The sequence below is a fragment of the Myotis nattereri genome (assembly GCF_964212035.1).
Source record: "Myotis nattereri genome assembly, chromosome: 4".
NCBI classification, from domain to species: Eukaryota; Metazoa; Chordata; class Mammalia; order Chiroptera; family Vespertilionidae; genus Myotis; species Myotis nattereri.
In genome coordinates this window covers 105,423,150-105,435,336 of record NC_138079.1, presented here as the reverse complement: position 1 = coordinate 105,435,336, position 12,187 = coordinate 105,423,150, and the positions used below count along the sequence as shown (strand labels likewise).

At 63.1% G+C, this 12,187-nt stretch overlaps 3 protein-coding genes across 9 annotated transcripts in view; all 3 read left to right on the top strand.

Moving 5' to 3' along the window:
- The first annotated feature begins 347 nt into the window (after nt 1-347).
- MAZ (MYC associated zinc finger protein) lies at nt 348-5,444 on the top strand. 5 transcript variants are annotated; one of them, XM_081090243.1, is made up of 7 exons: nt 348-516; nt 1,116-1,202; nt 1,286-2,142; nt 2,550-2,613; nt 2,882-3,053; nt 3,854-4,078; nt 4,370-5,422. In XM_081090243.1, exons 1-6 carry the CDS (start codon nt 481-483, stop codon nt 4,054-4,056), a joined length of 1,419 nt encoding a protein of 472 aa, XP_080946369.1. In that variant the 5' UTR covers nt 348-480; the 3' UTR covers nt 4,057-4,078; nt 4,370-5,422. The 5 variants fall into 5 exon arrangements, 4 of the variants coding, with proteins under 4 accessions (XP_080946369.1, XP_080946370.1, XP_080946367.1 ...); XM_081090244.1 differs by lacking the exon at nt 3,854-4,078 and having other exon boundaries at nt 350-516; nt 4,370-5,438; XM_081090241.1 differs by lacking the exon at nt 348-516 and having other exon boundaries at nt 880-1,202.
- An 889-nt stretch (nt 5,445-6,333) lies between these two features.
- PRRT2 (proline rich transmembrane protein 2) lies at nt 6,334-10,006 on the top strand. 2 transcript variants are annotated; one of them, XM_081088706.1, is made up of 4 exons: nt 6,334-6,510; nt 7,175-8,118; nt 8,469-8,601; nt 8,783-10,006. In XM_081088706.1, exons 2-4 carry the CDS (start codon nt 7,240-7,242, stop codon nt 8,791-8,793), a joined length of 1,023 nt encoding a protein of 340 aa, XP_080944832.1. In that variant the 5' UTR covers nt 6,334-6,510; nt 7,175-7,239; the 3' UTR covers nt 8,794-10,006. The 2 variants fall into 2 exon arrangements, with proteins under 2 accessions (XP_080944832.1, XP_080944833.1); XM_081088707.1 differs by having other exon boundaries at nt 6,358-6,510; nt 7,069-8,118.
- The window catches only part of PAGR1 (PAXIP1 associated glutamate rich protein 1), a 2,830-nt gene continuing 635 nt past the window's right edge, over nt 9,993-12,187 (top strand). Inside the window, exons 1-2 of one of the 2 annotated variants that reach the window (XM_081088708.1) lie at nt 9,993-11,045; nt 11,165-11,247. In XM_081088708.1, the coding sequence (XP_080944834.1) occupies nt 10,564-11,045; nt 11,165-11,247 (565 nt within the window). In that variant the 5' untranslated portion in view covers nt 9,993-10,563. The remainder of the gene's footprint in view (nt 11,046-11,164; nt 11,248-12,187) is intronic. The other variant, XM_081088709.1, reaches the window with a different exon arrangement.

The window sequence follows — 12,187 nt, the reverse complement described above, 5'->3', positions numbered from 1 at the left end:
TTCCGCCCGCTCCTCGACAGCGGTTTTGTGCGCGTGCGCGCGAAATAACGGCCGCAGCCGGCGGAGGGGGGGTAAAATCTTTTAAGTGGGGGGAGAGAAGCCACCGTCTCCCGCGCGCCCACCACCTGCGCCGTCACCAGCCAATCAGCGGCCGTCTCAGGGGTCTCGCGCTGGGGACGACTCCGGCTGCTGGGCGGCTCCTGCAGTCCCTCCTCCCCGCCAGAGTCCCTCTCCTCCCTCCCCCTCCCGCTGGCCTCGCGCGCGCTCGAGCTCGCGCCCGCTCCAGCCTCTTGTGTGTCCTCGCGCCCCCCGCCCGCCCTCCCCGCGCGCAGTGTGCTCCGCTCCCCCACCCTCCTCCTCCTTTCCCCCTCCCGCCGGCCCCGCGCACCACCTCCCAGGGTTCCCCCTCCCCCACTGCCGCCTCCTCCTCCTCCTCCCGCCCCAGGGTGAGCACGAGCCACCTCCCTCCCTCCCTCCGCCATGGATCCCGGCAACTGGAGCAGCTTCATCTTCCAGGTAACAACCCCCTCCCCCCGCCCCCACCCCCCCTTCCCACACCCCCTCCCGCCCGCCCTCCCTCCCGTCCCACCCCCCCTCCGCGCGCCCGGTGCGCGCGCAGCTGTCCCCCTCCCTCCCTCGCGCCCTCCCCCGCCCTCCCCGAGGCGCCGGCTGGGCGCGCGCGTGGCGGGGGCCGAGGCTGCTCCTTCGCTCCCCCCACCCCGCCCCACCAGGCTCCAACCGCCGCCGCTGCCGCCTGGGCCCCCGCCCCCGGTCCTTGGCCCCGCGGGGCCTCCCGCCCCCACCATCACTGCTGCGCTCCGTGGCCCGCCAGGCGCCCTCCTTCCCTCCCTCCCGCCGGCCGGGGTGCGCGGGCGGCGGGGCGGCCCTCGGGCCATGCGTTCGGTGCGGCCCAGCCCGGCCGGCTGGGGGCGGCGCCCCGAGCCCGGGCCCCACGCGGCCCGCGCCCCCGGCCCCCGCTGAGCCCCAGGGACCCCGCCGTGGCCGAGGCCATGTTCCCCGTGTTCCCTTGCACGCTGCTGGCCCCCCCCTTCCCCGTGCTGGGCCTGGACTCCCGGGGGGTGGGCGGCCTCATGAACTCCTTCCCGCCACCTCAGGGTCACGCCCAGAACCCCCTGCAGGTCGGGGCTGAGCTCCAGTCCCGCTTCTTTGCCTCCCAGGGCTGCGCCCAGAGTCCATTCCAGGTGAGTAGGGGCCGGCAGTGCCGGGCCAGGCTGGGAGGGCGCCGACCCACGGCCGCGGCCTACATGGTGTCTTGTCTCCGCAGGCCGCGCCGGCGCCCCCACCCACGCCCCAGGCCCCGACGGCCGAGCCCCTCCAGGTGGACTTGCTCCCGGTTCTCGCCGCCGCCCAGGAGTCCGCCGCCGCCGCTGCTGCCGCCGCCGCCGCAGCCGCCGCCGCCGCTGTTGCTGCAGCGCCTCCAGCCCCGGCCGCCGCTTCCACGGTGGACACAGCGGCTCTGAAGCAGCCGCCCGCACCCCCTCCGCCGGCCCCGCCGGTGTCTGCCACCGCTGCCGAGGCTGCGCCCCCTGTTTCTGCCGCCACCATCGCCGCGGCCGCAGCCACCGCCGTCGTCTCCCCAACCTCGACGGTCGCCGTGGCCTCGGTTGCGTCCGCCTTGGAGAAGAAGACAAAGAGCAAAGGGCCCTACATCTGCGCCCTGTGCGCCAAGGAGTTCAAGAACGGCTACAACCTCCGGAGGCACGAGGCCATCCACACGGGAGCCAAGGCCGGCCGGGTGCCGTCGGGTGCCATGAAGATGCCCACCATGGTGCCCCTGAGCCTCCTGAGCGTGCCCCAGCTGAGCGGAGCCGGCGGCGGAGGGGGAGAGGCGGGTGCGGGCGGTGGAGCGGCCGCCGTGGCAGCCGGGGGTGTAGTGACCACGACCGCCTCGGGAAAGCGCATCCGGAAGAACCACGCCTGTGAGATGTGCGGCAAGGCCTTCCGCGACGTCTACCACCTGAACCGACACAAGCTGTCGCACTCCGACGAGAAGCCCTACCAGTGCCCTGTGTGCCAACAGCGCTTCAAGCGCAAGGACCGCATGAGCTACCACGTGCGCTCACATGACGGCGCTGTGCACAAGCCCTACAACTGCTCCCACTGTGGCAAGAGCTTCTCCCGGTGTGCACGGGGCCCGGTGTGCACGGGGCCCAGGCCTTGGCCGCTCACTAGGCCGTGGGGCGGGAGGGACTGCGATGGAGGTGGCCTGGCCTTGGCTGGCGGGAGGGAGGAGGCTTCTGAGGACGGGGACTGGGAGCCACTCCCAGGGAGGAGGGGAAGAGCCTCTCTGGGTTACCAGGGAGCAGGGGGTGGTACTTAGCAAAGGGGGTGGGTCTTAGGATTGTTGGAAAGCGCGGCGTGGACGAGGCAGCCCTGCTCCGGGGGAGGGGTTTCCTGTCCGGCTGGGACTCTGGTGCCGGGCTTGGGAGGAAATGCAGGGACCTGGGAAGGGTCTCCGGTACTAGGTTAGGCGGACGTGGGGGCGTCTCTACAGCACAGGGCCTAACCCATCCCCAACGTGTCCCCAGGCCGGATCACCTCAACAGTCACGTCAGACAAGTGCACTCAACAGAACGGCCCTTCAAATGCGAGGTAGGAGGCCCTCTTCCTGTCTTGGTTTTCATGATTTTGATCCTCATTGTAGTTGTCTGAGTTCAGCCTCTCAGACCCCCTTTTTCTCTCTTTTTGCTTTTTCACTCCATTTTCTCATCCCTTCTTCAAGGCCTCATCGTCTCACTCCCATTTCCTACAGATCAAAGATCCCCAAGGCCCTGATTCCTTTAACCTCTTGTTCCCCTCTCCCCACTCCCTGAAGCTTTAACTCTCCTGACACCCCCCCACACCCCTCCCCCTTCCCCAGAAATGTGAGGCAGCTTTTGCTACGAAGGATCGACTGAGGGCGCACACAGTACGACATGAAGAGAAGGTGCCATGTCACGTATGTGGCAAGATGCTGAGCTCGGCTTATATTTCGGACCACATGAAGGTGCACAGCCAGGGCCCTCACCATGTCTGTGAGCTCTGCAACAAAGGTACATGCTGAGGGATGCTGGGAGGGCCAGGGACAATGGGTGGGGACAGAGCCAGAGGCCCTTTCACAGATGTGAGTTAAAGGTGCTGTAACAGCTCGTGGCATCTAGAGCCCGCTAGGAAGCAAATGAAGCAACATTGGGCCCACTGCACGTCATTAAGTTCTAAGAGGTCGTGGCTGGAAGAGATGATCTGCTAGAAAGAGTCAACTTGTGGGTGTGCGTGGGGAGGATGGGCATGGGACATGGCTATTTGGGGAAGGAATGGTCAAGAGCCAGTGCCCAAGGGTTGAGAGACAAGGTTTCAGCTGTGCAGCCAGTTTCTCATCTTCGGCTCCTGCGACAAGTGGAGTGCTTTGGCAGGAGTTTAACAAGCATGCACCCTGCCCCAGTAGCAGAGAAAGCTGCTTTTAAAAAGATTTGCTTATTCACTGAATAACTGGGCTGAGACTATATGGGGCACTGGAGGGAGGGGACACAGCCGTCTCTACTGAGGGTCAACCCTTCAAGTGTCTAGGAATCAGTGGCCTGTCACCCCAGGAGAGATCCCTCAGCCACAGAGGATGGGTTCTGGGGACCAATGCCAAGGAGCGGACACTACTCAACTAGGTCCGAAGCTCAGGGTGGGGCTGCGACCTACCAGCCCCAGCAGAGTAGTTGGCCCCAGGTTACCAAGGATGTGGGAGGAGGACAGGGCCATCTGAGGAGAGTGTCCCCAGCCTAGGAGAATAACCCCGTCTCTGGGGTCTCCACCTGGCTGACCCCATCCCCCCATCCCAATCCACCACCCCCTCCCCCCTTAGGCTTCACCACGGCAGCATACCTGCGCATCCACGCGGTGAAGGACCATGGGCTCCAGGCCCCGCGGGCTGACCGCATCCTGTGCAAGCTGTGCAGCGTGCACTGCAAGACCCCTGCCCAGCTGGCCGGCCACATGCAGACCCATCTAGGGGGGGCCACCCCCCCTGTCCCGGGAGATGCCCCCCAGCCACAGCCCACCTGCTGAGGGGGACCCCCGCACCCACCAGGCAAGGCGTGGGACATGGCTTGGGGGAGATGGTGTGTGTGGGACAAGGGGGCTCAAGGGGCCCAGTAGGGGATCTCAGGAAGGCCAGGGATGTCCATCTGTCACTCAGGTTAGGGAGACTTCTGGGAACAGAGAGGGCCCTTCAGGAGAACTGGGTAAGGATGCAGGCGAAGCCTCTGGGGACCAAACAGGAAGTGAGCAACGGCTGTGTCCCAGGGGAGGGAGTCTGGGGCCAGGGGCAAGGCTCTTGCCATTCAGATGGCGCTGTGATCTGATGTTTTTCACCGTGCAGGTACCGGCGAGGTCTGTCCAATGGCAGCGGCAGCGGCGGCGGCGGCAGCAGCAGCAGCAGCTGCATCAGTGGCAGCCCCTCCCTCAGCTGTGGGCTCCCTCTCTGGGGCTGAGGGGGTGCCTGTGAGCTCTCAGCCACTTCCCTCCCAGCCTTGGTGAACTCCTAGTTGGGGGGGGTGGGGGAGGGAGAATGGAGGAAAGTCCCTTGGTATCCTTTCCCCCTCCTCTCTTCCCATCAACTCCTCACTGCTTCCCCCACCACCCAAGGAGCCTCCTGAAGGAAAGGAGGAAGAAATGTTTTCTTAGGGGAATTCACTAGGTTTTAACGATTTGTTTCTCCTGCTCCTCTTCTCCCTATCAGACCTGCCCCCACACACACCTGTCCCCTTGTTGTGTTCAAGCCCCCTGGACAGTGGGCAGGGATGGCAGAAGACAGGAGCGGCCACTGCCTTCACCCCTCTCCTCTCTGTAACCCCCTGCCCTGCCCTTCCAGGGATTTGTGAGCCTCCTCCCTTGGTGGTCCTTGCTCTCCTTCCAGTCCCCCCTACTGTCTGCTGCCCCTCCCTGGGGAGTTGGTGCTTTTTTTTTTCCAGGGGGAGGGAGGAGAGAAAGGAGGGGAATCAAAGATTCTGTCCCAGAGCGGGGAAAAGGTGAGATTTGAGAAGGGGCAGAAGCAGGGAAGGCAAAGGTTTGTACCTTCGTAAGGCAGGGTTGTTTAGGGTCAGCCCTAAGCATACTCCTTAAGAATCTGTCAGGGGAGAACAAGGGGAGCAGAAGGAGCTACATGGGCCGGAGGCAGGACAGGAAATGGGACTTTAGGAGGCCAGGGTAAATGGGGAGGTCCAGGACTAGAGGTGCTGCCTGGGGGTGGAGGAAGGCAGCTGCAGTGTCTCCCCCTTTCCTCTTCCACCCCAGCTCCAGCCCTGGCCTTTTCATCCCTCTCCCCCAAGATAGAAGCTGTGGCCCTGGCCATGTCATCGTGTTCCTGTGTTCCCTGCATGTTCCCTACCCTTCACCCCCTCCTCTTGGCGTGGATCCCATTACAATAAATTTTAAATAAAAACTTGGCTCTGGCTTGAATGAATTGCTCTCACCAAAGTCCCCGTCCCCCCCCCCATCCCCCAAGGGGTTTCTTGGGGCTGCTATGGGTCGCAGCCTTGTCCTGCCTTCTGCAGCTCTGGCTCCTCCCTCCCAGAGGTGGGAGTGGGAGGTACCCAATCTGGACAGGCCCAGAATAGCCCCTATTGCAGGTTTGAAGAGGCTTAGGTTAGAAACCCAAACAGTTCCTAGAACCCAGCCAAATACTAACGTCCCTAAGGCCCTGAGGAGATGGCGGGTGATGTAGCTGCAGAAAGGTTGGGAGGTCTGCACCCTAGGACTGCGAGCGGTGAGGTTAGGAAGGAAAACCACTTGCCCCTTTGATTGTTGCCATGGTCCACCCTGTCTTCACTGGGACTCTGCCCCAGCCCCTTCCTACTGTTCAGACACCCCTGCGGACTCTGCCCTGCCCCCTGGTAATTCCCTCCCAGGCCTGGCTTTCCTTTCCAGGGACCCCTGAGCCTTCCAGTACCAATTTCTGCGGCTGCTTCTGTGGCAGAGGGACTCTGCAGACTCCCTTCTCTTGAAACCCCACCCTGCAGCCTCCCCCAGTTTTGCCTCATCTCCCCTCCCCTCTACGCTCGGAGGGGTGCGTTCACCCAGTATTGCCTCTCACCCTGGACCTGCCTCTCTCCGCTGATCCCTCGGTTTCACCCAACCCCCTGCCTGTGCCAGGAACCCCGGTGACCGTTGGCGGGAGGGGCCCGGGACTGGGGAAGGGGGTACCCCAGGAGGTGCGCGTGGGAAGCAGCAGGGAGCTGGCGCGAGTGGTCCCCCAGCCGGTTGCCTGGGTAACACGGGCCTGGCACGCGTGGCTCCCTCGGGCGGGCCTGGAGGGGCGGGGGCAGCGCGTGCGGCAGCGGAGCCGAGCGCAGGGGAGGGGACGGGAGAGGAGGGGCAGAGCAGAGCGACCTGCGAGGAGGGGATGAGCAGCGCGGAGGGAAGACCCGCCGCCTCCCTCCCTCGCTCGCGCGCGACTCGCTCCCTCCCGGGCTGCGGCTGCTGCAACGGCGGCGGCGGGAGCAGTCGGAGGCCGGCGCTGAGGTGAGACGGGTGGACTGAGGCTGCGGGTGGGAGCGGACAGACTGCAGAGGCCGGGGAGGGCTGCGCCGCACAGGAATACGGGCGCATGGCCCTTGGCTGGTGGTGCAAGGCGCGCCAAGCCAAAGGAAGGAGGCGCCGGGGGCGCCCCGGGGACAAGGGAATCCCTGGGAGAGGGGCTGAGAAGGGGCTCAGAGGAGATGCCCGGGACCCTCAGGGAGGAGCGGGGGCATCTGCGCCCCAAACACGCAACAAGAAAACCGCACCCACTGGCGCCCAGGTAGGGGAGGACGCGGGAGTGGAATGTGAGTGTGGGCCCTCTGCCTGTCGGAGTGTATGGGTGTCTGCACAGCTTGATGTTGAGGTGCTGGGGCATCTGCTAGGACCTGGGAGGCTGGATCTTGTTGGGGGTGCCCAGGAAAAGACCATGGGGAGGGGCCTGCTTACAAAGGGTTAACCTTCCCAGGGCTCTCCAAGCAGAAGAATTTGAGCAGAGCACTCCTCCCCAGAGACGTCCCACCCCAAGGCAAAGGAAACCCCAACTTTTCTTCCTCTCCCCAGAGGCAGCCCAAGGCTGGTCCGGAGACAGGAGCACAACCCTCTTGGGCTGCAGTGCTGAGAGCTGCCTCTTTCCTCCTCACACCAAGCTCATCTCCTCCTCTTCCAGGATTTGCTGCTGTCTCTGCTGCTCCGTCCTCCCCACAGAGGCCCTCTCCTCTCTCCCATCACAAGATGGCAGCCAGCAGCTCTGAAGTCTCTGAGATAAAGGGGGTAGAGGGGGCTCCCCAGACCCAGGGCGAAAGGCCTGGCCATTCTGAGGCTGGAACTGGCCCTCTCCAGGTCCCAGCTGGGGTCCCGGATGAGCCCGAGGCCCTGCAGCCAGGTCCAGACATCACTGTGGACCCTGTGGACTCAGAGCCCAAGGCTGGGCCAGCTCCAGAAAACACAGAGACCCCAACAGGGGCCCCAGACACAGCCCAGGCCAGAGACCTTAGCTCAAGCCCAGGAGGGGAACCACAGGCCAACTCCAGGCCCAAAGAAGTATGCCAAGAGCCAGCCTCCAAGCCAGAAATGAGCAAAGAGGCCACTGCAGACCAGGGGTCGGACCTGGAATCTGCGGGCCTGCGTGAGCCAGCCTCAGAGCCCACACCCCAGCGGGACCTCCAGTCAGGCTCCCAGCCCACCCCCAAGCCAGCCCTGCAGCCGGAGCCCCCTACCCAGGAGGACCCCACCCCTGAGTTCTTGACTGAGAGTGTGGAGGACAAGCAGGAGAATGGGGCAGTCGTTCCCCTGCAGGCTGGCGATGGGGACGAGGGTCCCGCCCCCCAGCCTCACGCATCACCCTCAACAAAAGCCCCCCCAGCCAATGGGGCTCCTCCCCGCGTGCTGCAGCAGCTGGTTGAGGAGGACCGAGTAGGAAGGGCTCACAGTGGGCATCCAGGATCTCCCCGGGGTAGCCTGAGCCGCCACCCCAGCTCCCAGCTAGCAGGATCTGGGGTAGAGGGGGGTGAAGGCACCCAGAAACCTCGCGACTACATCATCCTCGCCATCCTGTCCTGCTTCTGCCCCATGTGGCCTGTCAACATTGTGGCCTTCGCTTATGCCGTTATGGTGAGCCCCCCCGAGACCCTGGCCCCAGCCTGCTGTGGCTCCCCACGACCTGCACTGGGACAAAGCCCCAGGAATAGCCTGGCTTTCCCTCTCTGCATGGACCTCGCTTCCAAAGCACCGGGCTTCACCCTCTGAGCCATTACTGCCCCACCCCTTCAGGTGGGAGGGATGGCCAGACAGGTTTCGCACAACCTTGCTGACCTATGCCCTCCTCCCTCTGTCTCTCCATCCCTCCTTCCTCCCTAACCACGGGCTGGCCTGTCTCCTCTGGATGACTCTCTCACCTGATCCGTGCTGAGCTGGCTTCTCTTGACCTGGCCATGATGTCCCACTCCTCACCCTAATCTCAGTCCCGGAACAGTCTGCAGCAGGGGGATGTGGATGGGGCCCAGCGTCTGGGTCGAGTGGCGAAGCTCTTAAGCATCGTGGCGCTGGTCGGGGGGGTCCTCATCATCATCGCCTCCTGTGTCATCAACTTAGGCGGTGAGTGGGGGTCTGGGACAGGCTGGGAGGCATGGAAGGGTTGGCAAGGGCAGCTTTACTAACCCCCTGACCCTGCTCTCTCCTGTCTGTCTCCCCTACTTGTCCTTTGTCTCTCCTTGTCTCCCCCACCCACCCCACCCACCGCCTCTTTCTGTCTGTCCCTCCCTCTCCTCTTCCACAGTGTATAAGTGAGGGGCTCTGCCGGGCATTCCAAGACTTTTCTTCCTGTTGGGAGCTGTCTTGGGCCCATCCTCCCCTGCTCCCCTGCAGGGAGCCCAATCGATGGCCCGGGCCCGCACCCATAGGGACCAAGGGAGCCTGAGCAGCCTTGTTTACAGCTTCTTTCCTGGTCCTGCATCTTGCCAGGCTCCTCTGCCAACCGTAGGCCTCTCTTCTCCCTGCACTGTTTCCGGTCTCCCTGCACTTCTGCCTGCAGCCAGTCCAGCCTCTCAGCCTCTCTCTCCCTGCACTTCTGGAAACCTCCCTCGACATCTCCCAAACTCTCAGCCTCCCTGTATTTCTCCCATCTTGCACTTCTTCAGACCTCCCAAATTACCTGCACTTCCAACCTGGTCTCCACCCCCGACTTTCATTGTCTTGCCATCTTCCCCCCTTCCTTTATTCCTCCTCTCCTGTATCATCTCCCCGTCCCTCTCCACACCCTCTTCCCTGCTCCTCCTCCTGCCTCATCTCCCCTCAGCATCCTTTCCTCCCCTAAGGATCCTCTCCTCTGGTTTTTCTGCTGTCACTAATTATTCTGCAAAAACTCCAGCACGTAGAGCAGGCTGGGAAAGGGCAGCAATGTCTGGGAGAGGACCCTGCAGCCCAGGGCTGTTCTCTGCTGGGACGACCCAGGTTCCAGAGCTGGGACGGGGGTCGCAGAGCTGGCCGGCCGGGGGTCCCCTGGGGACTTGTGCAGGCGAGGTGAGCGCAGTTCAAACACCCGGGAGGAGGGAGGTGCAGCTATTGCCCCGCCCCGGTCGGCCCTAATTTACTGACCTGCCCCACCTGGGCTTTTAAACCCGGTCGGCAAGTGTCTTCAAGGCAAAGACTGGGGTGACTCACGTGCTTCGTAACGAAAGAACCCCCAAATAGGACCAAAGCTACAGCCTCAAGGAGCGAGGGAGGGACGGGGCGCCGTATAATGATTTTCTAAGAGGAGGGAAGTGTGTTGCACGCGACATTCCGCTAGGGAGGCAGACACCGAGCTACAACGCGGTTTGGAGTTAGCGGGTTTTTTGTTTTCTGAAAAAAAGAAAAGAAAAAAGAAAAAAAAAACCCTAAAAAACTAAAAGTCTACCAAAAAAAAAAAAAAAAAGGATACATTAAACTAATTCTCCCTTTTTGTATGCCGGATGCTGCATGAGTCTGAAACACCAATAAACGGAGACTGCATGAAACTCGCTTCCGGCCTCAGTTGGTCCTCACGTTGGTCCGCCAGCGGGTGCGCAAGCACTGCCCCGCGGGGGGCGAACCTCCCGGGGAGCGCGCCCGCACCGCGCCCCGCAGCGCGCCGACGGCCATCTTTCCTGCGGGCGCAGCCTGCGCCCGGCGCCGCCTGCGCATGTGCGAGCTCCCCGCTTCCCTCCCCGAGTCGCTTCCCTGGCGGGGCGCCCGCCGCGCCGTCTCTGCGCCTGCGCCCTGCGACCCTGCACAGCCCGCGGCGGGCAGAGCTCCAGGTGCGTACGGCGGCGGCGGGGGCGGCGAGGAGAGCGGCCCGGCCGGGCAGTGGGTCCTGCCGTAGCCGGGGACACGGAGCGCCGGACCCCAGTCCGTGGGCGGGGTCCCTGCCGGAAGCTGAGCGCCCCCTCCCGGGGACCGGCGGTCTGGTCGCGGGGATCGCTGCCGGAGCCCGATTGGTTGGAGAGCCAGCCTTAGGGACACCCCTCCCCCGGGGACCGGGGCCCCCGGCGGAGGAGTCCCGCCTCCCCTGTCATCCCAGGGTCCCTTCCTTAGTGGCTTATGTCCCTTGTCCGGGGCCATGGAGACATTGTGGCCACCACGGCGGCGCCTCTGTCCGAAGAAGGGGAGGTGACCTCCGGCCTCCAGGCTCTGGCCGTGGGAGACACCGCAGGCCCTTCGGCTGCGGCCGGTAGAGCCGAGGAAGAGGGGGAAGGAGGCCGGGAGGAGGCCGAGCGCGAGGGGTCTGGGGCCGAGGAGCTGCCGGGAGAAGCCCCGGGCGCCGCGGGGGAGGAGCGCGCCCAGGCCGACGCCGAGGACTGGTGCGTGCCCTGCAGCGATGAGGAGGTGGAGCTGCCCGCCGATGGGCAGTCCTGGCGGCCGCCCCCCTCCGAAATCCAGCGGCTCTATGAGCTGCTGGCCGCCCAGGGCACCCTGGAGCTGCAGGCGGAGATCCTGCCCCGCCGGCCGCCCACTCCCGAGGCGCAGAGTGAAGAGGAGAGATCCGACGAGGAGCCCGAGGCCCAAGAGGAGAAAGAGGAAAAGTGAGGCCCGGGCGGGAATAGCGCGGGGAGGCGGGACTCAGGAGCAGGCGGAACGGAGGGAGGGGAGAGAGCGGGCGGAGCACCACCCTCACCCTTCACCCCTTGCCCACCTGTCCCAGGCCGCACGTGCCCACAGAATTTGACTTCGATGATGAGCCGATGACACCAAAGGACTCCCTGATTGACCGGAGACGCACTCCAGGTACTGACAGCAGGGAGCGGGGTGGGGGGCGTGAAGGGCTTCTGCTCCCACTAACCCAGAAAGTGACTCTCCAAGAGGCCGTTGTCTGGTGCCTTGGCTGTTCTACAACTTGCTGCTGCAGGGGAGCGCCTTCACACAGGGGCGCCATCCTTTCAGCTTAAGCCAGTGGGTCTCAACCTTGGCTGCACATTAGAATCACCTGGGAATCTTTTTAAAATCCTGATTTCTGGGCCTCATCCTCCGGGAATTCTGTTTCTTTGTTATGGGGTGGGGCCGCAACATTGGTAACAAAGAAACAGAATTTCCGGAGGATGAGGCCCAGAAATCAGGATTTTAAAAAGATTCCCAGGTGATTCTAATGTGCAGCCAAGGTTGAGACCCACTGGCTTAAACCCATAACCCTATATTCCTTTAAGAGAATTCCACAGGTAATTCTATCATGGCTCCCATTTCCTTTCTCTCCATTCTCCCCAGAAGTCCAGGTCTTCCCGGTCATTCATTATTATCTAGGTTCACACCCGTATCCCCCGGTGTATGTCTCCTCACCTGACCCAGTTTTCACCCTTATGCCTTCCTAGAATTTACCTGTAGAGCCATTCCTGATTTCTCTTTCTCTTACTCCAACATTCAAGCCAGCAGCAGCAAGTCCAGTAGCTCTGCCTCCACAACATTTCCAAGTTCATCTGCAACTTTCAACACCATCCGCTCATCCCAGCCACCATCTCGTCTGAGTTGCAATAGCACCTTACTGATCTCTCTGCCTCCAATCTCAGGGACTAGAATGATCCTTTTAGAACATAAATCATGTCACTTCTCCGTCTAAAATCCTCCAAAGGTTTCCATTGCTGGGGAGAGAGGGGAGAGCGTGTTGAGAGCGTATCCAACCCCCACCAAGGCTTCCAAAGGCATTTCCATTTAAAATAAGATCCAAACCCCTTAT